This window comes from Equus asinus, chromosome 5 (assembly GCF_041296235.1).
Source record: "Equus asinus isolate D_3611 breed Donkey chromosome 5, EquAss-T2T_v2, whole genome shotgun sequence".
Classification (NCBI taxonomy): domain Eukaryota; kingdom Metazoa; phylum Chordata; class Mammalia; order Perissodactyla; family Equidae; genus Equus; species Equus asinus.
Window position 1 is genome coordinate 64604761 of NC_091794.1, and position 27205 is coordinate 64631965.

At 37.0% G+C, this 27205-nt stretch overlaps 1 protein-coding gene across 4 annotated transcripts in view; it reads right to left on the bottom strand.

Moving 5' to 3' along the window:
- IFT80 (intraflagellar transport 80) overlaps positions 1-27205 on the bottom strand; it is a 141572-nt gene that overhangs the window by 19395 nt on the left and 94972 nt on the right. For all 4 annotated transcript variants that reach the window (XM_070509760.1, XM_014862760.3, XM_070509759.1 and 1 more), the window contains 6 exons: positions 22759-22877; positions 18931-19005; positions 16026-16189; positions 5187-5251; positions 1624-1759; positions 1058-1205 (listed from right to left, as the gene is read on the bottom strand). In XM_070509760.1, coding sequence (XP_070365861.1) covers positions 1058-1205; positions 1624-1759; positions 5187-5251; positions 16026-16189; positions 18931-19005; positions 22759-22877 — 707 coding nt within the window. The remainder of the gene's footprint in view (positions 1-1057; positions 1206-1623; positions 1760-5186; positions 5252-16025; positions 16190-18930; positions 19006-22758; positions 22878-27205) is intronic.

The following is a 27205-nucleotide window of genomic DNA, read 5'->3' on the forward strand; positions in this document are numbered from 1 at the left end:
TTAGCTTCAGCTTTTAAAAGTATAAACCATTGAAAATTAAGCTGATTCCAAGATTATTTTCTCATAACAAAAAAGAGTTGAACTTTGAGTAAAGAGACTAACTTCTCTTCATTAATTTAAATACTTTTTAAATGATGCTTCTTTGGTTTTGCTAAGATTGTGAACTTGAATATTAAAAATGAACTCAAAGTATATTTGAAAGTTAAGCTAAGGTTTGGACTTCGAGAAGCTTTTGTATTCCTATTTTGTCAAGGGTGAAAGATCTCCTTGCTATTTCTTTTTTTTTTTTTTTTTAAAGATTTTATTTTTTCCTTTTTCTCCCCAAAGCCCCCCGGTACATAGCTGTGTATTCTTTGTTGTGGGTTCTTCTAGTTGTGGCATGTGGGACGCTGCCTCAGCATGGTCTGATGAGCAGTGCCATGTCCGCGCCCAGGATTCGAACCAACGAAACACTGGGCCGCCTGCAGCGAGAGCGCGCGAACTTAACCACTCGGCCACGGGGCCAGCCCCTCCTTGCTATTTCTTAGAGAACTTAGGAATATAAATACATTTAATTTTCTGACACATAAAAAAATTTTTAAAACTTTTCAATCTTATATATATTTTTTCTATCTTTAATATTAATTTAAAAATTCAATTCTAGAGACACATACATTCCTGCAAGTCTTAGGGTCAATAATAATCTGGGACAGAATAAAGGTTGTCACAAGGTTGTGTATCATTGAAAAAATTTGAGTGCCTATACTAAAATCACTAAACAACATTGAAAAAAACTACCTGACTTACTATTAAACAACATTAAGCTTGAAAACTATGTTCATATAAGGAAAATTGTATCATATAAGGAACAAACAAATAAATATAATAGTATTATACGACGCTTTCAACTTGATTCCATTACTTAAATCTCATTAAGCTACCTTTAGCTGAACAATTTACTTAGTTGACTGAGTAAAGTGAAAGATAACCCTGCAGGATTGCAATTAGAGGCAAAGACATGACATTCTATTAGAGTTTTAGTTACCACAATAAACAATTCTACGCAGTAAAATATTACCTTGCATCCCTTTCAAATAATGTTTTAGGCAAAATGTCTCTGTCCACATAAACCGTATTGGGGTAATACCACACTGTAAAGCGAGTATCTTGAAGTCCACAAAGGATATTGCAAGTATCACTCCATGCCAAAGTATGCACCATTGTTCCTTATTTTAAAAAGAATGTTAATGTACTATTAATTCCACTATAAAAGTATTAAAAATACGTATTTAAAATCAGCTGACATACAAGACCCCATCTAATTTCTGGTAGGTATGAGTCTATTTTCTGATCATACAATGGTGAAAACAAATGCAAAAATTCACATAAGATTTTATGGAAATATTTGAATATTATACCCAGAACCATTATATTTTTAATTTGCAAGTCTTTCTTTTAATGCCAATTTAGCTGTAGCAGCTAAAGACTTGCTATTAAAATAGAGTTAAGTAGTTAAGAAATATTATGAGACCAAACCGCTATTCACAGATTCATTCAAACAAGTAAGCTATTTAGTATAATATATGACAGACCTAAAGAAAACTGAAAGTAATCCAAATTTTAAATGTATTACAATTATTTTACCCAGTTTGATAATTTGTTCTTCCTTCCCAAATCGTTTCACTGAGGTGATATAGAGATCTCTATTTTTATCAATGAAAGCAATTTTTCTATCATTGGTAAGTCCCTTTTGATCCAGAGCAATTTCCAAAACTTCATTCTAAAATTAAAAAAATAAAAATACTGGATTAGCTTTAGTACTTGACATCAAATCATTTTTAATTATTTAATTACAAGACTATTTGTTTGTTAAAGATCAATTAAATACCACTCCTCTACTTATAATGATAAAATGTCTATTAAATAATTTTGAACTGCTAATATACTAATAATTCAAAAGCAAGAGTGTAGTTACTTTTTTCTTTTTACAAGGGAATGATGTCCCTTAAAACACTATAAAATACTGTATGTTTTGAAACTCTGTAAGCTGAGAAACACTTCTCTCTGTCTTCCTGCCCTTCCTCTGGCGGAGAGGGTGGAAAGGGTAAGGCAAGTCTGGGTATCACACGAGAGATCTACTTTATTAGTAAGTTCATCATACCAAAATTTACTCTAAGTAGTTTGCCTATATTTTAAAGATCTGTAAGAACAGATTTGTGGAAATACATTATGCTTTTAGAGCCTTAAATTTTATAGATTCTTTCACATTCATTTCAGGTGAAACAGGAAACAATCTTGTGACGTACGTATTATTATACTTACTTGGCAGATGAGAACACTTGAGATCCATAGCCATTAAGGAATTCTGCTCAGAAAAAGATGGTAACAAGCATATCTAGAATTTACAACCCAGACTTCTGACTGCAAATTGGTGCTCTGTCCACAATAGCAAAGTATTTCTGGAATATTGCATTAATCTATTACACTATTGTAGTAGCTAGTGAAATAAATTTCCTTAAAAACTTGGAAATGGTTCAGTGTGGATTCATTTCAGTTCAATCCAAGAAGGATTTATTTACTGCTTACTATGTCTGAAGACTTGCTAGGATCTGTGAATTCAACAAGAATCGTGATCATACTGCCAAGTTATCATATCTAAGTATTCTATCATAACACCTTTAAAATAACAAAACAAAACACATTTATAGCCTTACCCAAGTCAATGGATCAGGATAAGCCATACACCAGCTCATAACACATGTAAAAAAAAAATCTTCTCTATGGTATTACAGAATACCACAGTTTGTGTCTTAAGGAAGAAAAGAATTTTCTTCCATCTATATCAAGATATGCATGAAATATAACTCTAGGTATTTTCAAAATGGAAACTTTTCAGAGAAACTGATCTTTACATTAATGAACTGCTTATCATCACCATCAAAAGTACCTAGAATATTTTTCTAAATACTGTTAAACAGATATAATTCTCCTAAGAAATTCGAAATCAAAGATGGATAATAATGACACCTATGTACACAGTAAAGGAGATGTGTCCTCCTTCTCATTCCCTCTTCATTGAGCAGGAATTCCCCATTTTCCTGTTGTCCAGTTCTACCACGTCCACTTTTGTTCTGTTCCTTCTGGATCACTCATTACAACAGGACATGGAATCAGCTTCAAGTTCATTTGAACTTTCTTCCATGCCCTACACTAATATTCATTTAATGAAAGACAAACTTGAGTTCTAGTTTTGGCTCTGTTATTCATTGGGAAGATCTTGGGTTTTAGTATCTTCATATATAAAGTGAAACAGATTAAGTGATTTTTTTCCATTATTCTATAGAATATAAAATTTTAAAATCCTTTTCAGGGGGCGGCCCAGTGGCACAGTGGTTAAGTGCGCACATTCCACTTTGGTGGCCCGGGGTTCACCAGTTCAGATCCCGGGTGCGGACATGGCACTGCTTGGCAAGCCATGCTGTGGTAGGCGTCCCACCTATAAAGTAGAGGAAGATGGGCATGGATGTTAGCTCAGGGCCAGTCTTCCTCAGCAAAAAGAGGAGGATTGGCAGCAGACGTTAGCTTAGGGCTAATCTTCCTCAAAAAAGTAAATAAATAAAATCCTTTTCATTATATATAAGGAAAAGAGATAAAAATGTCCTGTATAACTGAGTGAAGTAGGAGATGAGGAAGCCCCCTCCATTCTTATAATAATGAAATGGTAAATTTCTTACACTTAGGAAAAGAGTTCTGGAAAAAGAATGATCACATTAAAATAAATGTTTATTAAATCTTATTAAATGACTCTCATTTAAAACCTATTAACAAATAATGACTGCATCTTAAAAAGCTGAGAAATTTATTCCCTTTTCATATGCTTAATCCTACTGAAAAGGAAAAGTTGTGCTTACATAGCCTTGACTTTAAATGATTATAATGGAGAGATTGTGGAGAAACAGGGCATCTCACGTGTTACTAGTGGGAACATAAACTGATACAATCTCTTTGTAACGGAACTTAACAACAATTATTAAAATTACAAATTTTGCATATTTTTGCTCATATCCTTTGACCTGGCAACATTTCAAAAATTTATTCCACAGATTCAGTAACACATGTGCAAGAAGATATACATGCAAGGTAAGTCATCTTGGCAACACTATAATAGCAAAAGACTGGAAACAACTTAAATGTCTGTCACTTGGGCACAGGCTGAATAAATTCTGGTACACCCATAAAACGTTGTACTATACGGTGGGAGGAATAAAGGATTGGGAAAGCACTTTATGTATTGATACGGAAAAAAGTCTCCAGAAATAGAGTGTTGTGTGAGAAAAGCAAGGTACAGAGCTGTATATTACATTTTTTAAAAGAGGGAGAAAAGAACATATACGGGTTTTGTTTGTATATGCACTAAAGATCCCTGGAAAGATACGAAGAGATTAATAACGGTGGTTACTTATTTGGTGGAAAGGAATTGTATTGATGAGGAACAGACTTAGTAGGAAGACTTTTTCACTGTATACTTTTTTATGCTTTTTCATTTCTGAACCACATGAATGTATCTGTTATTCAAATTTAAAATTAATAATTACAAAAATAAGGAAATAAAATATAAAGTAACACTTCACTAGGAGCATTGAACAATAAAGTTAAAAGCGTCATTAGACCATAATATATCACTTATTAGAAGGATAACTCAGTAATATGGGCTCCTTTGTTTATTTTAAGGCTAAAAATCAGAAACCAATAAACAATTCACAAATCAGGGTCTTTTTGTATTTCTATAGAATTCTTTTTCAGTTTAACTACAGTCTTAAAACCTAAGAAAATGCTGGCTAAGGACAGGTCAATGGGAAAACTGCAACGTATTTAGAAATATAAATACATTTTTATTCACTGATAGGTGCTAAAAGTTTAACCGAGAAAGAACATTTTATAGAAAAGCAGTAACGAGCCTGGACGATAGACACACAAGTCAGACTCCTTACTCAATTAATTTGCTAATATAGCTTCCTATTACAGAGCTTACTAGTGCTGAGGCTTCAATTACGACATTTTTAGGTAGAATACTCTATGTAGAATGCACACTCGTTTAAATATAAAATTAATTTCTATGTTTTCTTCCTTAAAATGAAAACATTAATTTTAAAAAGAAAGTAAATAAATAATGGCTATTTATATTAGAAATACCTAACGTCCATTACCTTATGTGAAAGAAGCTTCCCATCACCTAATGGTTTTCCAGTTGATGCCTCAAAGAGAAAGATTACTTGAAAAAAAGTAAAGCATTAGTTAATATATTATAATAGAATTTTTACTGGCAAATTTCAATGGAGTTATCAGAATCCTAATGGAAACATAGAATTAGAATTATTATTAATGGTATGGCATCAATGCTCCACAGGATCAACAATGGCAAATACAAATCTGAATGTAATTTGTAGTTTTCATAAATCTGATTTAGACCAATATAACATCACAGACAGTTATATTTCACAAAGGAAAAATGTGTTGAGTTTCTACTCTAATACCAGGCAATGTGTTATTGTTCTCCGTGGTCAGTATACTATTGTGGTATAACAAATAACCTGTCTGGTCTTTGTCCTGGGTTCCTGGCAGGGAACTTCAACAAATCTTGAATTTCCTGAGTGATAGGAGTGTCTTTGTCATGCTAATGGGGAGAATCTTGGTGGGCCCCTGGCTGGCTTCAGGATGGGGGCTGGTCCCCAGAAAGCATGTGATGCAAGAGTTTGGACTTCCAGTTCCCTGACCTCTGAGGATGGGAGAAGGGGGAAAATTGAGTTCAACCTCATAGCCAATGATTTAATTAATCATGCCTATGTAATAAAACCCCATAAAACTCTGGACCCCAAAGCTGGGCAGCACTTCCTCACTGGTGAGCACCGTGATGTGCTGGGAGGGTGGTGTGCCCTGATTCCATGAGGAGAGGGCACAGAAGCTCTGTAGTGCTTCCCAGGCCTCACCCTATGTGTGTTCTTTATAATAAAACCATAACTGTAAGCATAGTGCCTTCCTGAGATCTGTGAGTCATTCTAGCAAATTATCCAACTTGAAGGGGCCACAGGAACCCCTGAATTTGTAGCCAGTCAATGAGAAAAGTGGGTGGCCTTGGGACTCTCTGAGACTTGCGGCCAGTATCTGAAGTGAGGGAAGTCTTGTGGAAGACTTTGCCCTTAGTTTTGGCATCTGTGCTAACTGCAGGTTGTTAGTGTTAGAAATTAATTGTAGAAAACTCGGTTGGGGTAAAAACGAAATAGCTACTGTCAGGAAACTTGGGATGCACGAGACCAACCTTAACTCACTGAAACATATGGTTTGGAAAGAGAAAGGACCAAACGGCAGGGGATGAGGAACCTTTGATTCTTGAGATGCCACAGGAGACAGCAGCTAAGTTGCAATTGTAACCACAGGCCCTCTATCACCAGTTCAACTGACCCCATCTATCAACAGAGTAATTGACAGTTGTTTTTCAGGAACTGAGAGTCGATCTCTTGTCCAGTTCAGGCCTGTTGAGACCACCAACCCATCAACCGGGCCTGCATGAAGGCCAAATAAGTGACCCTTTTGACGTCAGGGAGCTGAAAACTCCACCCTCAGGTCATACGAACACCACCATTTTGTGAACACACGTCCTGTGAAGAGTCAGGGAGCTTGACTGTGCTTGCGCAGATCATCAGTCACCCGGCTTCCCCTCACCTCCAGTCATCTAGGTACACACTTCAGACCACCCTGCCCTTTTATCCCATAAACTTTGCCACAAGCCCTGGAGGGGCGGACAGATTGGAGAGCTTTGGCCTCCTGTCTCCTTGCGGGTCAACCCTGCAATGAAGCCTTTTCTCTTCTCAAAAGCGGCTGCCATAATGATTGGCTTTTTTAATGGACACTGGGCACAGAACCGCTCTTTGTGCATTACATAATCAGCTGATGGAGTTAAAAGTTACCTATAGAATTCTGAGATGATAGCTCTATCTCCTGGGAAGGTGACTCACTAATGCATAAGAAAATGCAAAATAACAAGAAAAGGAAACACGCAATCCCTTGGTTATTATCATCTCTAATAGCTAAAAAAAGTAAGAGATTGGCCCAATATAGATTCTGGCCAGTCTGAATTACAGCCTTTAGTCTCAGAGCCCATACTGAAGGAATGTGTTAGAGAAGATCCTAATTCTGGTTGGCTTGAGGTACAGCCACTATCCTCAGAGCCATTTCTAAAGGAAAAAGTTACACTGAAACAAATCATGAAAAAGCCTAAAATAATTCCCAAGAAAATGGCAACAGACAGAGGGGAGCATCAAGGCACTCATCCCAGCAGAGTGGAAATCTTTAAGTGGTTACTAAGAAATGCGACGAATAAAGCAAACACAGATGGGGTAAAACACAGAGGTTGGGGGAACTGATGGAAGTCCCTGCTCGTTCCCCAGCACTGGAGGGCTCCAAACAAATCTGCTTTATTCATCCTAGTTTGGAGGAATTTGGAAAGCTGCAAGGCAAAATAGCAAAGAGATATCTCACCTTCAATTGCCTGGGGCTATGGTTCCCCAATTTAATCAAGATACCAATTGATAAAAAGGCCAGGATTCCCGGCTCAACACCCTGCTGGGGACCAAAGGCCTTATCCACAGGAATGGGCGAAATGGTCAGGGGGTGGAGAAGAGCAGTTTCTAAGACTCAGTGACATGGGAGTCCCATACACTATGGTACCAAAACCCATTGGTGAAACCCTAATGGGGGCTACAATTCAACCGAGAGAATACAGAAATGCAAGGGTTAATGGGGGCTACAATTAAATTGAGAGAATTTCAGACATGCAAGGGTTAATGAAAACTGGAGTGTTTACACAGGCTTTATGTGAAAACACTGTGCTCTACCTCAATGTTTTATGGGACTGGACGTTATGTCTGACTAGGGGACACTCTCCCTACCTAGTATTGTAAAACTAAAACCTGTTGGCAAAGTCCTAATGGCAGCCAATTAGACTGAGAGGATAAAGAGATGCAAGAGCTATTGGGATTAAGGTGAAAGTCTGAATGAAAACTATGTGAAGTCGTGGTATCTTTTTTTACCTGAATTTTATTATGAGGATGGATATTGTGCCTAGCTGGGGAATGTTTCTCTTATCATGTATTGTAAAACAGAAAGTGTGAAAAATCTGCCCTTCAAACAATGTTAATTGGACATGCAAAATAGGAACGAATGAGATTGCCAAACACACACAGACCTTTAATATCACATAGTATTGAAGAGAGGCTGGAGCGCTGGTATGGACGAATTCTCTGTATAATAGTCCTATGTGGAGTGTGGACTGGAGCTTACGGCAAAAGCCTGTGCACTTCCCAGTGACAACTACTGGAACTTTGGACAAGAGATTTTCCATCAGAAAGGCAATGACTAGCTTGTCACCAGCATTCATTGAAACTGCCCCTGTGGCTGAAGGACATAAAAGAACCTCGATGCCTCAAATACCCATTCTGCCTTGGGTGATGTTGCAGAAAGGCTCTAATGAGGAGGGCAGTGCCCAGGAGGGCCCGTAATAAAACGGAAACGGTTTGTGCCGGAACATACTGCCAGGGGACGCACGGAGTCACACAGTGCACTCACGAGCAGGGGGACGCTTCTCCCCAGGCCTGGCTTTGGAACCGTGGGAGGAGCTGCAGGATTCTATCAGCACTTGGAGGGTGCCCTATCCACAGCTCTCCAGCGACCACCGAACAGCTGCTTGGTTTATGGATGGCAGTTTCAACACGAACAGACAGCATTCTGGTTGGAAGACCCCCACTCTGATCGAAAAAGGTAAAACCAAGTTAGCTTGGTGAGCTGTGTTGCATGCTGTTTACCCTGTGTTTGGAATTTTACCTATTCTGAGGTGCAGGCCAAAGGCATGCTCACAAGGTCAGGCAGAAGGGCAACGGAAGACTGGCCCATTGAAGGAAAGCCCTGTGGGACACGGCCCTGTGGACATCACCATGGGAATCTGAGGGGTGCAGTAAACAGCCATGTCAGTGCCCATCAGAAGAACCCTTCTCAGCACCAAAGGGTGATTCGAACTGACGAGCAGATACCCCAATGCGCTCACTTGAGGTGGCCGCCTGTGTCCATGAAATGAGTGGACGTTGGGGGCTGCAGTAATGCAGAGATGGGCTCAATCTAGACATACTCCTCTTGGGTCCTCTGAGGCACAAAATGCCAACAAGAACTGTTGTGTCTGCCAGCAAGAGACTGCAGATGGCTATGGGGAGATTCCCTGGGGGAAGTGCCTGCACAGAGCTACAAGTCAGAGTGACGCTGCTAGTCACGGGTGAACTACAGGTGGGTCCTCACAGGAATACACGCTGACTCTGGACTGGGCTTTGCTTACCCAGTGTAGATGCAAATGCTCAGCGCAGTATAAAAGAACTGGAACAGAAGATTCCATTTGGACCCCTGAGGCACATCTCTTTAGGCTAAGGAACACGCTTTACAGACCATGATGTCCGACGATGGTAGAGAGAGATCTTCCTCAGAGTAATAGTTTGATAAAGAATTGGAATGGGCAATTAAAGAGTGGTCACATAAAAGGAAGGGAGAGGGAACACAAGCATGAAGAACTGGTCTACGAGTTCACGAGTGTGTACTCACACTCAACATGAGGGAGCACTCCATGGAGGGGGTCCCCACTGGATAGATTCCTCTGCATTTCCAGTGGAAATGCGGAATAGAGGATGTGGGGAGGATGCTAGTGTGACTGTGCAATTCTTCTCATGGAGGGAGGATGCTGGTATGACAAGTATACTTTTTTCTTTCTTTTCCATGTCACCTTTCTTTTTCTTACAACACAGTGGTCTCAGGACCAAGGCCGCAACTACAAATGCCAGAAGCAGAGATGATTCCTAGGCAAGAAATTCTAACTACACTTTTAAGTCTTTATATGTGAATTTATAATGGCCTGATGGGGTGGGTTGTTCTGTCACTTCATCTGGCAAATTTGCAGTTAACAGTGAATGCAGCTATATTGCTTAATAGTAGAGACAGCCCACTGGTTCTGTATAAATGGAAAGAAGGAGAAATGACAGTTGAGAATAAGGAATGAATAAATGGGTATGCAATGAGGGAAATTCAACATCACACTAATGTTTCAAAAGAGGCTCAGAGCAAGAGATGATATTGTTTCTTAGTTCAAGTATACCAGATGTCTAAAAAGGTGAAGCCATTCGTTGCTGAGACCCCACCTGCCTTTGCAACCTGACAAGGCTGAATGGAATTCTACATATCTGAGCGGCCTCGCTCTGGAAGACGTTTTGGTTACACAATGTGATGATGGACTGGATTAAGTAATAATCACTAGTGGGACTCCAGTGATATGCCAGTGTCTTTTGACTTCTATCTTTCAGTATGGAGCAAAAGTGGCATGGTTGGTAAGACTGTCATACTGATGGTCAAATGTCTTAGGAACGTCCGAGTTAAAAGCCTCCTCTCCCTACCCCACAGTGGCTCCTCCACACGTGAAGCAGGAACAACCCTTTGCTGTAAGGGATCCATGGTCAAAGGCCAGGGGATGACCTGCGATATAAGAAATCATTTATTTGGGCTTTGTCCTAAGCTCCTGGTAGGGACCTTCAAAAAGTCTGGAATTTCCTGAGCGATCAGAGTGTCTTTGTACAGAGTGAGGTGACTCTCACTGGGCCCCGAGCTAGCTTCAGGGCAGGGGCTGGTCGCCACAAAGACCAAAGACAGGATTAGAGGTTGGGATTTCTAGCTGTCTCCCAAATGCTGACCTCTGGAGCCTGAGTTCAATCACATGGCCAATGATTCAATTGATCATGCCTAATCAATCATGTAATAAAACAAAACAAGAAAACCTCTGGACACCAAAAGCTCAGTCATCTCCCGGTTGGTGGACACACTGACATGCTGGGAGGGAGGGAGGCTGACCTGATCTCAGGAGGAGAGGGCTCAGACGTTCCCAGGCATCACCCTAACGTATCCGTTATGATCAAACTACAATCACAAACACCAAAAAACTTTCCTGAGTTGAGTCATTCTAGCAAATTGTTGAACCTGAGGTAGCCATGGGAACCCCTGCATGTGTAGCCAGTTGGTCAGCAGTACAGGTGGCCTAGGACCCCCTGAGACTTGCAGCTGCTATCTGAAGCAAGGGCAGTCCTGCAGAGGACTTTGCCCCTGTGCTTTGGGGCCTGCACTAACTCCAGGAAGTTAGCATCAGAACTGAACTGAGTACACCCAGGTGGGGTAAAAACAGATTAACTACCAACAACTGAGAATCTCCTTAAGTAATCAACATTATATTACAAATTGAAATTCATGGCCTTACTGTAGAATGCTTGACTTAAAGCTCCACAGCACCAGAATCTTTGGCTTGGCTCAGAACTTTGGATTCAGGTTGGAGAGGTTTTAAAGAAACTTGATTTGTCACAAACACTTGCTTTGGGAGCTCAGCTGGCTTCCAGTTTGAGAATTTCCCTGAACTCCTGAGGGAAGGTTCCAGAACTATCCTCTCCATATCTTCAGTAAGCCCCTTAATTGTTAAGAATTATCTTAGGAAGTCGAATACATGCAAATTAGATGCAGTTTGTAAAATAACTACTTTTTAAATTGGATCACAATTATTTTAGCATTACTTCTAAATTACTTTTCTTTTGAGAGTTATTGCAATGATTTCTTTTCTTAACTGATAGCTGAGGGAAATAGCTCCCCTATTGAAATTGGGCAGATATTTTGAAGTTAAATATTTTCCATAGATTATTGAGAGTTGGTTTTAAGACAGACAAAACATTTGTTTGGAAGCCATGAGGTAGATATGAAATATTCATTGAGATAACATAAATTTTTAAAAATGAAACCTTTGGGAACTTTTGTTGTAATAGCTCTATTCGCTCTCATTTCTCTCCAGTTACTTGCCCTCCCTGGCCCTCAGCTCCCACCCTCTGATTTCAGGGGAATGGGTATGTGGTGCTCACACCACTCCACTCCTACCACATTCTTTACCTATACATTCTCATTCTACCCGCCCAGCTTTCCCCAAGACATTATGCGATCAACTCGCCTCACTCTCTTCTGTACCTTTACCTACTCCTTTTTTTCTGGTTCATTCTCAGTATACACACACTTTGAAGTCACCTTCACTAAAAAGAAGAATTTCTCCCCCACTCTCAAGTAATCTCTTAATTCCTTACCTCTCTTTAATGCTAGACTTTCTGAAACAACAGTCATTTCAGCTTTTACAACTCCTACTCACTCTTCAACCTATTACAACTTGCCTTTCAGCCTCACTACAGTGATGCAAAGGCTCTTGTGTGGATCACCGATGACCCTATGTTGTCAAATCAAGGAGTATTTTTAGTCTGGATTTCCCAGCAGCACTGGATGCTCCCGACCATCTATCCTTTTCCCTCAAACTCTTATGTGGGCTACACATAAGTTTGCTCCTGACTCTCTCCTATTTTGGACCATGCCTCATTCACTTTCCCTAGTTGCTTCATGTCTGGTGACTCTCGTTCCTAAGATTTTGTTTCAGATCACCTTTTCACACTAAACACTTTCCCTGATTTCATCTACTTTCATGACATCAATCTTATCTAAATAACGGTAATTTAAAGTTCTCTATTTCCAACCCCACCTTTCTCTGATGTTCTGAAGTAGGTCAAGTTGTAAAAATTACAAAGGACGTTGTATTGAAGAAGCCGGGAGCAAATGCTCCCTCTGCCCCCTTCTCTGTTTTACCAAAGGCTTCTCCTAGTCTCAGACATGACAGTGGGACTGGTAGCTGTTCTGTTCTCTTTTAAAAAGATTGTCACGGGGGAGAGAGGGAGATTGTTGGAATGTTTTGGTGATTCCCTTTAAGTGATTTCCAAATTACTCCAGCCCAACATTCATTCCAGAGTAATTTTATATGCCTGAACATTCACATAGGATTACAAACATGAAAATACAGAAATGACATAACAAGACAGAAGTGGCACAAGTAGTCAGCAAAAAATTGGATACTTAGACACATCATGAAAATACTAAGATATGTTTAAGATTATAATTAAATTTCAGACGATCACACTTTCAGTATATTGATTATTAGCTATTAGCAAATCTTAGGATGTTAAGTTTGAGGTCACTGGCTATATTTACAGAGGAAATCATGTCATAACAATAAGTTATGTTCTAAAATTGCTGAGAAAAATGAAAAAATATTGTAACAGAATTTTTAATTAAGTATAGAAAAATGCTTTGGGCTTGGCTAAATCCAGTTATTTTCCTAGTGATACAAACTAACACCACTTTTTTAAATAAAAGCCTTCCACCCTTTTCCTGAGTGCACATTTTACAAAGAGCTGGAGGTATATGGATGGCCTTGTCTACTTCTTTCCCCAACTGTAAGTGGCCCTGATCTACAGGAGGCTGGACCTGTATTTTAGTGTTAGGATGCAACAGAAACCAGCGGAAAGAACAACTAAGGAGCTGGGAGCTGAAAGAGTTGCTTCTAAACATAAGTAACTGCTCTCTCACTTCTACTTCCCCGATACCAGACACTTGTTTCAAATAGTCACCCACACTAATATCATAGCTTATCTGTGCAAGGCGGATGGGGAGAAGAAGTCAAAACAGTACCTCTACTATTTAATCAAGAACCCAAAGGGGTATCTGAATCCATCTAAAATGTATTTATTGAGCATCTACTATAACAGAGTACTGTGGTTGGTACAAGAATCCTGCCTCTCAACAAGCTGCCAAATTAGGGAGGAATTACTGAGTTCACATGTGGATGGCCCCCTTGAAAGGAAATTTTTCAGGTTAAAGATTCCAGGTACTTCAATTGTGTTTTCTATTGTTAGCATATACTTAAATTTAGCCACCAATGAATACTAGTTTCTTTATAAAGGAACATAAGGAAAATATTTTCCCTCTCATTTTATATCATTTCTACAGTAAATTTGTTTTAGTTCTTTTCATTTTCTGTTTACAGCAAAATGGAATTATATGATTATCCTGTTCAACAATCGTAAGTAAAAGATAATTTACTGGCAGATAAATCCATATTTCTGAAAATGTTCATAATTCTTTCTAGCTCTAAAGTTCTATGAAATATCAAAGAATTCAAGAATAATGAAATGTGTTTCAGATGTTAATTAACTACAAAAAAATTCAGATTAAGGTATACTCAGTTGGAAACATACTTTATTATAGCTTCTATCTAAAATATGTGGTATTGAATAAGAAAAGTACAGACAACTTAGTGATCGCTGGGATTTTCAAATTTAAGTTTACTGAAGACAAAAATCTGACTTCCACTTTATTAACAGTTACGCAGCCATCTCAAATTTGTCTGCTATCTAGATACTATTTTATTTCATTCTCTTTTCTTCTTTTTTAGCCAGAGAGGAAGTCTTTTAAAAACAAAACAATTACCAAATGTCCTCTCTCAAAGAAGGCACGAAGAGATGGAACAGTTCTATTTAGGAGAATTCTGTTTCCTACCAGGATGAAAGGTGATGCTGTCTGAGATCACTAAACAGTGAGGCGCGGGGCAGTTCTCTAGCCCCTGAATTAGGCCTTCTACAATGTGAACTAGCAAAATTAACAGTCAGGGCAGATTTCTTTTGTAATGTGTCACAGTAATGAGCAATGTTTAGCTATATGTATTAACAGAGAAAAACAATGATTTCATATTTTCCCACCAGGCTTTAAGGATAACTCCCTCTCCCCTCACTAGCTCCTCTTCCTCTTACCCATCTCTGAATGTTGATGTGCTCAGTCTTTGGGCCTCTTGTCTGTCTGTCCTCCCTTTCTAGGTGATTCCATTTGCTGCCAGGGTTCCACCTGTACACCAATGAATCCCAAATTTATGCCTCGAGTCCCCACTGTCTCCTGAACCCTGGACGCATTTATCCTATTGCTTACTCTCCATCCCTACTTGGACATCTAAAAAGTATTTAAACTTCCATGACCAACGTAGAACTCTTGGTTAGTGGATTTCCTCTAAACTTCCTCCCTCCCCTTCATCCATCTCATTCATTCAGCATAAAAACCTCGGATGGTATGCTTACCTCCTCTCTTTCTCTCATGCCAACATCCTGACCGTGGCCAAGTCTTTACATGATCAGCCTCCTGCTTATCCATCTCTCTGTCCTCTCCTACAACTCTCTGCCCAGCTCACGTTGACCTAGTCTCACAGCCCTCCAGCAGTTTCTTTTACGTGCTAATCATTCTCACCTCAGAACCCTTGCACTTGCTTGTCCTATAGTCATTCCCCACTGCATCTCCTGAATTCTCTATCCCCTCCCCAGTTTTAATGTTCTTCACAGCACGTATCATAAGCCAACTACTTATCATATATTTGCTTGTTTATTTGTCTGCCTTAGTCACTACTGTATCCTCAACTTCTAGAAAGGAATTTGGCATATGGTAAGTACTCAGTAATAATTGTTGTTAAAGTGTTGTTGTGATATAGCAATACCTTAATAAAAAGGTTTCACTGTACAATGGAATTCCAAAACACCTGACATACTTATATTTATTTATAAATACTAATGTGGTCTAGATTTTCATATGAAAATTTAAAATTATTTATAACTTTCTTCTACTTCATTAATTAAAATATATATAAATATAAAAATATTTATATAAATATATATAAGCAAAACAAATAGTACAATGAAGCACAATATTTACTATGTTACCAAAAGAAGAAAAAAGGAATATTAAGAAGATCAATAAACTTAAAAATTAACATACATTTTTAGCACTCACAGTCTTGAATTAAAACACTCTAACAACAGCTGCTGAATATATAAAGATTTATTCCTTACCACTAAGCTCTCATGTTGTGATACCTATTTGTTCCATCAATTGGGTATAATATGACAACTTTAGTTCTTTAATTAATTCATACTTAGGACAAATTAGGAAGCTCTGCATTCTTTCATGTAAAGTTAACACATTAATGGATGAGAAAATGAAAGTTAATTTATGAAAATTTTACAGTGTTAACACATTTCATGGAAATGTGCCATGGAAAATTATAAAAATGCACTTACTTTTTTCATCAGCTTTGTCTTTTATTGCTATGGTATCATTACTCAGAGACACAGTCTGTGCATTCAGAATATCTGTTCTCATTCCAGGAAATTTTGGAGAAGAAATGAAGCGCCCTTCATAAGAATACAAATAAATACCACCACCATCCAGAAGAAGAAAATGTCTAAAAAATAAAGAAGAAAAATATATTCTCTAATAGTTTACTATATTTTCACTTTTATATTAGAGAATTTTATCCTTTGGAAAAATCTAAATCTTACAATTAAAATAGTAAGTACATAGATATAAAAACAACCTGAAAAGTAAACATCGGTTGTTTTGGTTTGTTTCCTAGTTTTTGGTTTTTGGTGGAGGTAGGGAGAAGAAAAATGAAAACGTCTATAATCACCAGCCTAAATACTAAAATTTGACTCCTTTTATATTATACTTGCAATTCATTTCCTTTCCTAAAGAAGCATCTCTAGACAAAGGCAATAAAAAAAATCTCATAATTTATAATTCGGTGATTTTAATGCCAGATACTATTTGTTTCATAAAACAGTATCAATACATATTTCACAATTAAAGATTATGCTAAAGATAATTAAAGATCAAATACTGGTTAAAGTCCAAAACAGTGAAAATGACTCAAAAGTTAACATCAGGACCAGCATTTATTAAAATAAGATGTCTTGATTTTCAAACAATATGATAACCATCAGTAAGTGTATTCATATCTAAAAAACACATTTCTTTATAGCAGGACTCGGGTTCCTCTGCTGTGTTGACAGCTATACTCAAGGCATAGGGTTCTGTCTGGTTAATTTGTTACTAAGTCTACATGTAAATATTTTATGGATATTTTTTCCTTTGAAAATTTATGAACATTGCAAAAAACAATTCAAACAATACAAAGAAAGCAAAAGATCTCTTGCAATCCTATCTCCACAGAGATGACTTATGGCAATGTATGGGCATACTATAACTTTACTTACTTAACTCGTTCCTGATGGACATTTATTTCAAATTATTCACCGTTTTAAACAATGTCTAGAGTCTATACACATCTCTGTATGTCTACCTTACTTATTTCCTTAGTACAACTTTTAGAAATGCAATAATTGGATCAAAGGGTGTATACTTTAAAAAATTTAATATATACTGTTAAACTGCCCTCTGAAAGGTTGCAATGATTTATACTTATATTACTGCTATATTGGAGTGCCTGCTTCCTCAATGCTGAACGTATCACTTTTTAAAATCTTATGTTCAAGGTTTTAATATCCTTGATTCAGAACTATTTCTTGATTCAGGAATTGCTAATTATTCTTTTTTGCTATGGAAACAAATAGGAAATAAACACTAAAACCATTGAAAAGTTAGTATATAACAAGTACCAAATATATACAATTAAATTAATACTTGAATATTGTGTGTAGTTTGTTTAATTGAAGGGTTTGGCCTGTACACACTAGTACATGAAAACAATATTTGCTAATGTTATCTAAGTGACACATCATATTAGTATATATTTTTTCTTTGTCTCAGTACTAAAAGCATTTTCTCTTCTAAACAAGACACTACAGCTTTTGACCTCCTTGTGAGCGAAGATCATGTTTCAAGGGGCAAACATTTCTCTATGTACTAAGACCAGCAATAGGCAGTAAATAAAATATTCTTTAATTACCTAATCATGAGTGCCATTAACATGTGCTTTACTAAGAGCATATTCAATAAACATATTTATAGATAATGTATAACTAAATAAATTTATTTGGAACTGTTTGAGTAAAAATAATTTCAGAAATATATCTTTTTAGATAGTTGATATCTTATTAAGTAGCAAAGATGTCTTTTTGTTTTAAAAATTTATGATATAACTAACTAAATAAATCATTTCAATTTCATTAAGCAGATGATACAAAATTTGACAATTTTTTCTTAATCACTCAAGGTCATCAACATGATGATCGCACTCTTCAGTAACTGTTTAACTGACAGCTTTTTATACTTTACTCCAGGTTTCATTGGGCTGTAGCTTTCTAAGTCTGACCTCTGATTCAGTAGGGTATCACTGTACTTGATAGATTGATTGTTTTCATGGAAAAGTGTAGGTTCCTGAGTAATAGCTATTCCTACTTTACTCCTGTTAATTGGCCTGGAGTTTCTTAGTCCTGTATACACTGAAGGTCTTGGGAGAGAATATTATTTTTCAAACTTCAGGCCACAGCCTAGTAGTAGCTCATAATATCAATGAGTTTCAATCAATATTTAAAAACAAAAACAGAACAGAATAAAAATAGGGAGACCATGAGGTCAAAACTACTTCATAGTAATTTGCCTGTTTCACTCTCATTCTCTCATATCATTACATCATTACTCTGATGATTACTTGTAATAAGCTTATTCTCATCATTTTAAATAAATACCTTTTAAATTTCTCAATTTTAACTTCTAGTATAGTAAATGCTGATAAATATAACCCACATATAATCCTCAAGACGGATAAGGAAGAAGGACCTGGTCACCCATTTCTGAAAAAACTGGCCGTGAAAACCCTAAGAAGAGCAGCAGAACATTGTCTGATGTAGCGCCAGAAGGTGAGAGGATGGCACAGAAAGACCGGGCAGCGTTCCGCTCTGCTGTCCACAGACTCGCCAGGAGTTGGAATCAACTCAGCGTCACTGACAACAATCCTCAATCACTTTTTAAGAATGTAAAGAAATTCCGAGACCAAAAAGTTTCAAACCACTGATCTAAGAGCTTATTCTCTTATTTTTTTTCTTTAAAAATAAATAGTAGAAACAGAATGATTCCAAATGACTAAGGCACCATTCTGTAGACAGCATGCTTTAAGGAGTGCTTTACTGCAATTCGAAATATTTTAACCCCAAATTCAAGAGTCAAAAATGATAAACAATTTACCTTTCTGCCTGAAGAATTAAACTAACAGTTCCTTCTTTGAGATCAAATATAAGTGGTGTATTCCAGTTCTTTGTACTAAAAGACAAATAAAATGGATATTTATTAATATTTAAAATACCAAATACTTTTCAATAAGTAGACATATACTCTTTTTACATAGAATCTTCAGTTTTACAGTAACTTTTTATGTATTTCTGTATGGTACTTGGCGGATTGTTCTAAAATTATTCACTTACATGTCTGTATTCCTGACTAGAAAGCAGACCGTGTGCCCAGCACCTAGCAGATAGTAAGCATTCAATAAATGTTTTTTCTAGGTATCACAAGATGTGAACTGAGGAATCCTAAGTTCAAGTTCTGTCATTTACTATATCTATGACTTGGGTACGTCATCTAATGTTTCTCATGTGAAAAATAGTAGCAGCATGGTATCGTGAAAACAGGATGGGTTTTTGGCTAGACAGATCAGGATTAGAAATCTGGTTTCACCAGCTGTCGGCCATAAGATCTTAACAAGCTTAACTTCCAAAGCCTGAGTTTCCTTACTTGTAAAATGGAGATAATGACAACTTACCTAAAGTGTCTAGCTAACTGCCTGTTACATAGCAATATTCAATAAACAGAAACTATAATAACAATAACATGATGAACATTATTTTTTCTACAGGTCTCCCCATGTTATTGTGGGGCTGAATGAAGATTTCTGTGAAGCATTCTGTAAACTGTAAAATACAATATAATTGTAAGCTATGACCATGCTTATTGAGTAAATGGATGACTAAATGAACAAATATCTCCTTTGGTTTTTATAGTGGAGTGATTCAAAGATACGGAAGGGTGGAGAGAACATTTACAAACTGAAAAGCCCATCCTCAAATAACCAAAGTTGTTTCACGGTTTAAAATATGTTTTATTACTCCTGTATATTCTGAATTTCTCTCACGTTCATAGAACCAATTCTTTAAATTATATTATATCTCCTATTCAGAAGATGGGGGTGAGGGGGAGGCTTGCAGTAAATAGGCACACTGGTGGGAAATTAATCTTGGCCAACACAGAGAGCCTGATACCCACTTCAGTAAGTACATGCATGCATAAAGCAGAACAATGAATAAATTGCGACTAATAATTAGTAAGTCTGGGATTCACAGGTATGATAAGATGTGTGCTTTTGTACTTCAGAAAAAACATCACAGCATGCTTCATTTACGCAGTTATAGGAATTAGCCTTCATTCTTTGTCAACAGAGCTGATAAGAATAGTGATTGCAAGGGTTTTTTTAACATCCCCATACAAAATGGCTGAGATTCTGACTGCTGAGATACATAGACACACGCACGCCATGGGAACATGAACTCCCTACACCACAACGCTGAATAGAACGAGAATATTTTCTGCACAATTATTTGAAAAATCAAATGAAAATTTAACATAGAATACTTTTATTTTCTTTTTCTGGGACTTCTTTTCATGTAAACCAGTATATTCCTTGAATTTTTTAAAATTATATCTTTATTATTAAAAAGGGACAACAGTTATCAAATCCCAGTTCTTCCCTTAGTAAAGAAGTAGTTTGACAGAGAGCGAGTTACTCAGCCTCCGGGTCCTTTAGTTTCTTTATCTTATAAAATGAGAAGAATCATCCTACTCCTCAACACACAGGGTAGATTAGATCATGAACATAAAAGGCAGAATAATAGTGCTCAGTAAGTGACAGCTGTGATTACCTAAAACACTAGTAGGCTTCTTCACTTAATGGAATATATTTTGGTAGTTGACAGGTCTCAGCACTACCTCATTCCCACTACTGCTCCCTGGTATTTCACTTTAATAAATATTTTGTACCTTAATAAATGTCTTGACAAGAGAGGAGACAAGGTTAAATTAGAAAAGAAGAAAAGCAATCTTATATCTTGCCACATATTAACTAGTATGGGAAAGTAGAGTGACAAAAAAACATTAACAGCTGCTAAACTTCTGGTAAATATTTTAAAAGGCAACCTCTCTAGAACAAGTAACACATAATGCTACTAATCCTACAGGTTCAAACACTATGTCCTTGCCACTAAAAATAGTAGAATAAATCACTCCCGCAGGGCAGTTAAGAGCCCTGAAGAGATCTTCTCTATCTTCCCCTACCCCGTGCAGATTCACTACTCAAACCCCTATGTGCACTAAGTCACTGCGAGGCTCCCTCACATTCTGTAACCCCTTCCTTACACCTCAACTGTTTCACTTGGTATCTTTCTGGACTTGCCCCAAACTCTTACTGTTGCTCCTTCTCTTTCAGGTAAGAAAAACAATTTCACATACAACTGAGCTGCTCGTTTCTCTGTCCTCTCTGTCCTTTGCTTCTCCCATGTCACTCCTCCAGGCTTGGCTGTGAGCCTGAGCTGCAGATTCTGATTAGTAGCAGATTTACACACAGTGAGTGAGAATTTTTAATATATAATTGTAGCAATTGTTATTGTTAATTACATTGTCTACCTTTGTGTTATGTATTACTGGGCTTTAGGATACCAAAACAACACTACACTTTATGTTTTTCAGTTCATTTATTCATCCAAAAATATTTATGTATTAAGTGTCTATGTTATGTTGGATTACTGTGCTAGATACCAGACACAGTGGTGAATATGATACATATAGTCTCTAGCCTTAATTTTATACTCAATGATTAAACTATAACCATATAACGTTATAAATATAAGCATAAAATGTAAAAAGAAAATCCTTTAACTATTCACAGCTCTTGACAGTCGCATAGTGGTTACTTGAGTTTTTTGGATAGTGGACAAGTCAACTGGTGGCATGCTAAAGCCAGCTTGTACTAATGATTATATTTTCAAGAATTTTGCAACCCAACTGTTAAATAAAGGTATTATTTAAAATTAAACTATATAAACTTATAATTAAGCAAATTTTATTCAAAAAAATAATAAATACTCAAAACTTATCACCTCCAGATTACTTTATCACATTTTACTATTATCTATGCATTTGAGATTATTTAAATCTATACAATAGCTATATTGTATCTATATGGCAATTCCATATAATGTTTTGTTACTGTGCATCTCTTCTCAATTCTGCTCTCCGTGACATTATGTCGGCAGCTTGAAATCAGCCATGGTAGAAGTTTTTACATCATAGAACTCGGCAAACATGGCAAATTAGGTTGGTTTGTTTCCAGAAAGCCAGTTCAGCATTTACCAGCATGTACACACCAAGTTCTGCTTTGAAAAATATCAAGTATGTTTTTAAAGTTTTAGGCCCAAGTATATTGGATGTATTGAATCATTTCCTGCTTTCTAATACAAAATAACTGAATATATTTTCTTTCATTATTTCTGGAAAACTCTGGATTATCAACATGAACATCCATGATTACCCTGGGCTATGATATTAAGCCTAAATTTCTCCATGTGTCCTTAGTGAATATCTTTCAGCCTGTCGTCAGGCTGCTAGCTGTCCTCTCTTCCAGTTGTTAGGTGATTCCTGTTCCCATCAGTTATCAGCTCTTCCTAATCTTCTCTGGACTTTGAAATCAAATCATACTAAATTCCTTAGAACTGTGAGTAAAATAAGAGAAAACACTATCGGAGAAAGTATTTTCTATTATAAAAGTGATTATTGACCTTTGAGGCACAAACTTTACTAGATCTATCTTCACTGCTCATAGCTCACTTCTTGATTGGATGTAAGTTCAGGATAGCTGAGGTTCTGAGACAGATAAGCTTAAACCAAATCATGTTGATGTGAAAGCTTGAAAATAAATTCCTCATGACAGACAAAACTCTGGACTTTTAAGAAATGCAAGATGCTTACGAGAATACGTAACATTGAAGAGACGTTGAAACAACTAAGTGTGCATAGTTCAAAGATGCTTTAATGACTCTATCACGGAATTCCAGTAAATCCACTGCATCATTAAGAACATTGCGAACCTAAACAAGGAAAAATGAAATACCAACAAACAATGTTAAAATACATCAAGTTTTTAATCAGATGTTAGCAAGAATTTGAAACAAAAAAATTTCAATGCACTCTTGATTACCTAAGCATACAAAAAAGAAAAATTCAATAGAAACCAGGCATAAGATGACATATTTAGGTATCCAAGCAACCAACAACAGTATAGACACAGAAAACATCTTAGAAGTAAGTAGAAAAAGACCTATAGAGATTTCTAACCTGAAAGCCAATTTGAATGGTGTAGCAATGGAGCAATAAGGTGAAAAATGGTACGGCATCGAGATATAGTCAAAGGAGTATGACATATAGGAGTTGGAAAGAGACTGTATGATTTCCGCCCAAAACAATAAGAATATGTCTTTTTAGGGTTAGGTTTTACTTTAAAATTTAAGTTCTATAAAAAGAGATATAATGACTTTAAAAATCAAAAGTGGAATAGGAGATATTAGTAAAGAAACCAATGGCACTGGGATGAAGCCAAGCTGCACAGAGGGGAAGTGTTTTCATATGTAAACACACACAGATAATATCTAAGAAGACTAGGCACAAACTAACAAATGGAGATTTGTCCAAATATAGTCAAATTTGCTATAAAAGTTTATAACGGAATAAAGCTTGCAAGGACTTTAACATTTGGCAGTGTCAGTCAAAAATCTTCAAGTTGACCAACAACCCGCAAGAAGTGGAGAAAAATGTCAGGCGAGTTAAACTTACTAATCTCTGGCCAATACCAGAACAGGTAAGACATTATAATAAGAGGTGAAAAGTAGAGACAAAGAGATTAATTGTACCTAGAAGTTAGTATTTCTTTAAATTCCCCTCAAAATGTTATCACTTTTCTAATATGTGACAATTATAGTATTAATGAAAAATGAAAGGGTATGACAAGAAAGATAGGAAGATAAAGTCACATTTCTTATAAGTACACCGTCAAAGTACTTACACTTATAAGGAGTATTTTATTTTTATTATCTGCTCTTCAATTCCCATCCCCAACAAACAATTATCAATCATCATGACAAGAGATAGCAAAATTACATACACACTTATATCCTTGACCCAGTGATTTCACTTTTTGAATTCTATCCCAAAGATAAGCAAATAAAACCATAAAATATACACAAGGCTACATACAGCACTATTGGTGATAGCAAAAGACTGGAAATAGCCCAAATGTCTATCAATAGGGGATAGGCTGAATAAACTACAGTACATTCACAAATGGGAGAGTACTACACAGCTGCAAAAAAGAATGAGGAAGAGCTACAGAGTGAGCTCCAAGACACAATGTAAAGTAAAAAATGCAAGATGCAAAACACTGTGCATAGAATGATACCTTTTATCTAAAAAAGGGAAAAATGGCAAGATATATGGATTTGTTTTTATTAAAAACAAAACAAGAAATCTAAAACAGTATTCAGTAACACATTATTAGAATAATATTGACAGTGTTATTTTAAGCTATATTTTGGGATATATATATATATAGCACCATTAATGTCTTTAGGAACCAAAATTTTCTTATAAAAGAAAAGAGCTACAGGTAAAAAGTCAAGAGTAAACTCTGTAATCTTAAATTTGAATTTGAAACCTCAGGATAAACTCACGACATATATTTATCTCTCAAAAACAACTACATTTTATCTAGAAGTAATGATCAAACCAGTAGCAATGAGCATACCTAACACCTGGATCATGGTCTCTAAATAACATTTCTCTCTGAAAGGAAAAAGGCCTTCTTGGAAACATGGCTAATTTCAAGTCTGGGACACGAAACATATAAGAGGAGTCTCGACCATCTTGTCAGAAATGCAAGCAAGCTACTGAAATCATCTCAAAAGAACACAGGAGTCAATTGGCCAAAGATAGGATCATTTGAGCGTTAAATAATGACTGCAATGGACTGAAAAACCTCAAAATGTTAAAATCTGCAAGTTTATAATGATAACATGAACAAGAAAAACAAGAAACTCATTGGGCATGCTAGGAAATCAACTCATTATGGGAAAACTGGTAAATAAAGGAAAATAATTCAGAATTTGTCTCACCTCAGGGTAAGAATTTTAGCTAATCAATGCAGAAGGAATGGCAGAATTACAAGATTACCATTTTACAACCCCCAGTAAAACACAGTTCTAGTCAAGTATCATCAACAGCTGCAAAAATATTAAAGTAAAGCCTAATGGGAAACTTTATGATAGATGAATCAGACTTATAACACTACACACTGATGGATCTTAGCATCACTGAAAGAGAGAGGCAGACGTGTGTCTCCTGATGCGACGCAACAGGAAGCACACAGCGTTGCCCACAAAGTATCCTTCTACTGGTCAGGGCTCTACTTCAATGACCAGTCTGCAGGGAACACAGGGGCCAGAAGAACAAGCTAAATCTAATGATACCACGGGCAAGCAAACAGGAAAATGTGGGAACTTCCACAGAACAAAGGATCTGCTTTCTTAAACAAATAAACAAATAAATAAGAAGGAGGAGGAATTGTTTCAGATTTTAAAAAAGTGAAGAGACAAATTAAATGCGCTGTGGGGCTTTGTTTCCTGATATAAACAAACCAAGTATAAAAATATATATTTAGAAAATAATTGGAGAAATGGGACCCACTACTGTAGAAAGACATTTAGGAGACAACTGGAGAAATGTGAAATGTTACTATGGCTAATAAAAATAGTTATCCTTTAGACATTTTTTTAGTCTTAAAAAAAAATGATGCCAAGACTAGTGGTAAAGAAAAAGACTGATATGTTTGCTTCACTCTTTGATGCATGGGAGAAGTGACTGCAAAAAGAGGAGTAGTCTGATGGCAGATGCTTCAAAGGAGCTAGAGTTCCTTAGGGAGGAAGAAGTTACTGTAGTCTGGAATCAGCAAGGAGGGGTAGGAGGAGACGACTATCAGACCTTCAGACCCAGTAATACTTGGCATAAAGGAGAAAAACATCGATCTACTTCAGAAAGCTGCAGGAGAAACTCTGGTCTCAGGAATCAGATGGTTTCCACTTAGCACAAAAACGTGAAGAGTGCTTTCAGTGGAAAGGCTAAGATTTGCGTGCAAGGCCACAGACATACATTACAGGTTGCGTATTGCACAAGTGCAGGTTAAGTGGATGGGCCCCTAGAGGCGAGTAGGCCATGACTGTAGGTGGTGACCCTGCCAGTCTCTCTTTAAATCCTAGGCTTTTCTAGGTCTTCTTTCAGGAAAGGGAGAAGAGAGCTACCCCACAGACTCCAAGCTCTGATTTCAAACAGAGGCTTGGATCAGGCCACTTCTCTCACTTCCAGCACTTCCAGCTCCATTGGCCAGCAGGAGCTACTCTCCTCATTGCCTTTGTCCCCCTACTTCTGGTCAGAGACTTCACTCCACACTGCGTTTCTATTCCATTTCTCGTTCACAGGGATGTTTATCTTGTTTTTGACTCTGGATGAATCTTTTTAAAAAATATATATTTCTTTTTATTTTTTTTCGGATGTACATCATATTTCGAATTCTGTGTACATTACATCATGTTCACCACCTGAACACTAATTATAGTCCATCCCCTCACATGTGAGCCTAATCACCCCTTTTGCCTTCCCCCCAAAAATATATATTTCATATATTATTCATCTCTGTGGAGCCAAAGGTATGTCTCTTCCTTCCAGGTGTGAACTTATGACACCATCTTCAACAGACGTCTCAGCTCCCAGAGATTTTTTTAAAAGGTCCAAAATGCCACCCTCTCCAAGAAACATTTTAAAGCTAATGGAATGAAGTAAAGTTTTTAAAGGGAAGTTTTATGGTAGTTTCTTTATAGCAAGGTGATACCCAGTGAAACAAACTGGCTGTTAATACAGGTTTAGGAAAATTCAATATTTAAAAGTCCGTTCTGTATAGGCCTCTGCCATTATTCAAATTATAGACAGATTTCTTAAAATTTGTATTTGCCTGAAGCTCCACATGGGAGTGACAAATAGAAATGGCAAGCAATAGGATATATTGGGGTATATGAGGAAGCCATTTGGTGGAAACCTAATTCAGCCTGACTTTGTTTTTCCAAAAGGGCCTGACGTGGCCATTGAGCAGTCATTGTACATCCCTTTAAGCATTTACTGTGGCAAGAACAAATGGCCTTAAGATAAAGATTCAACTTCCCCCACATTGGCATTTCCTTAGGGATAAGCATCTTTCCTTAGGCGAGGAACTGATTGCTGCACTCACCTTTGACCACCCAGCTCACCTGTGACCACCCAGCTGGAGACAACAGACCTGCCACCCTGCTGTGTCCACCGAGACAGAAGACCTATCTGC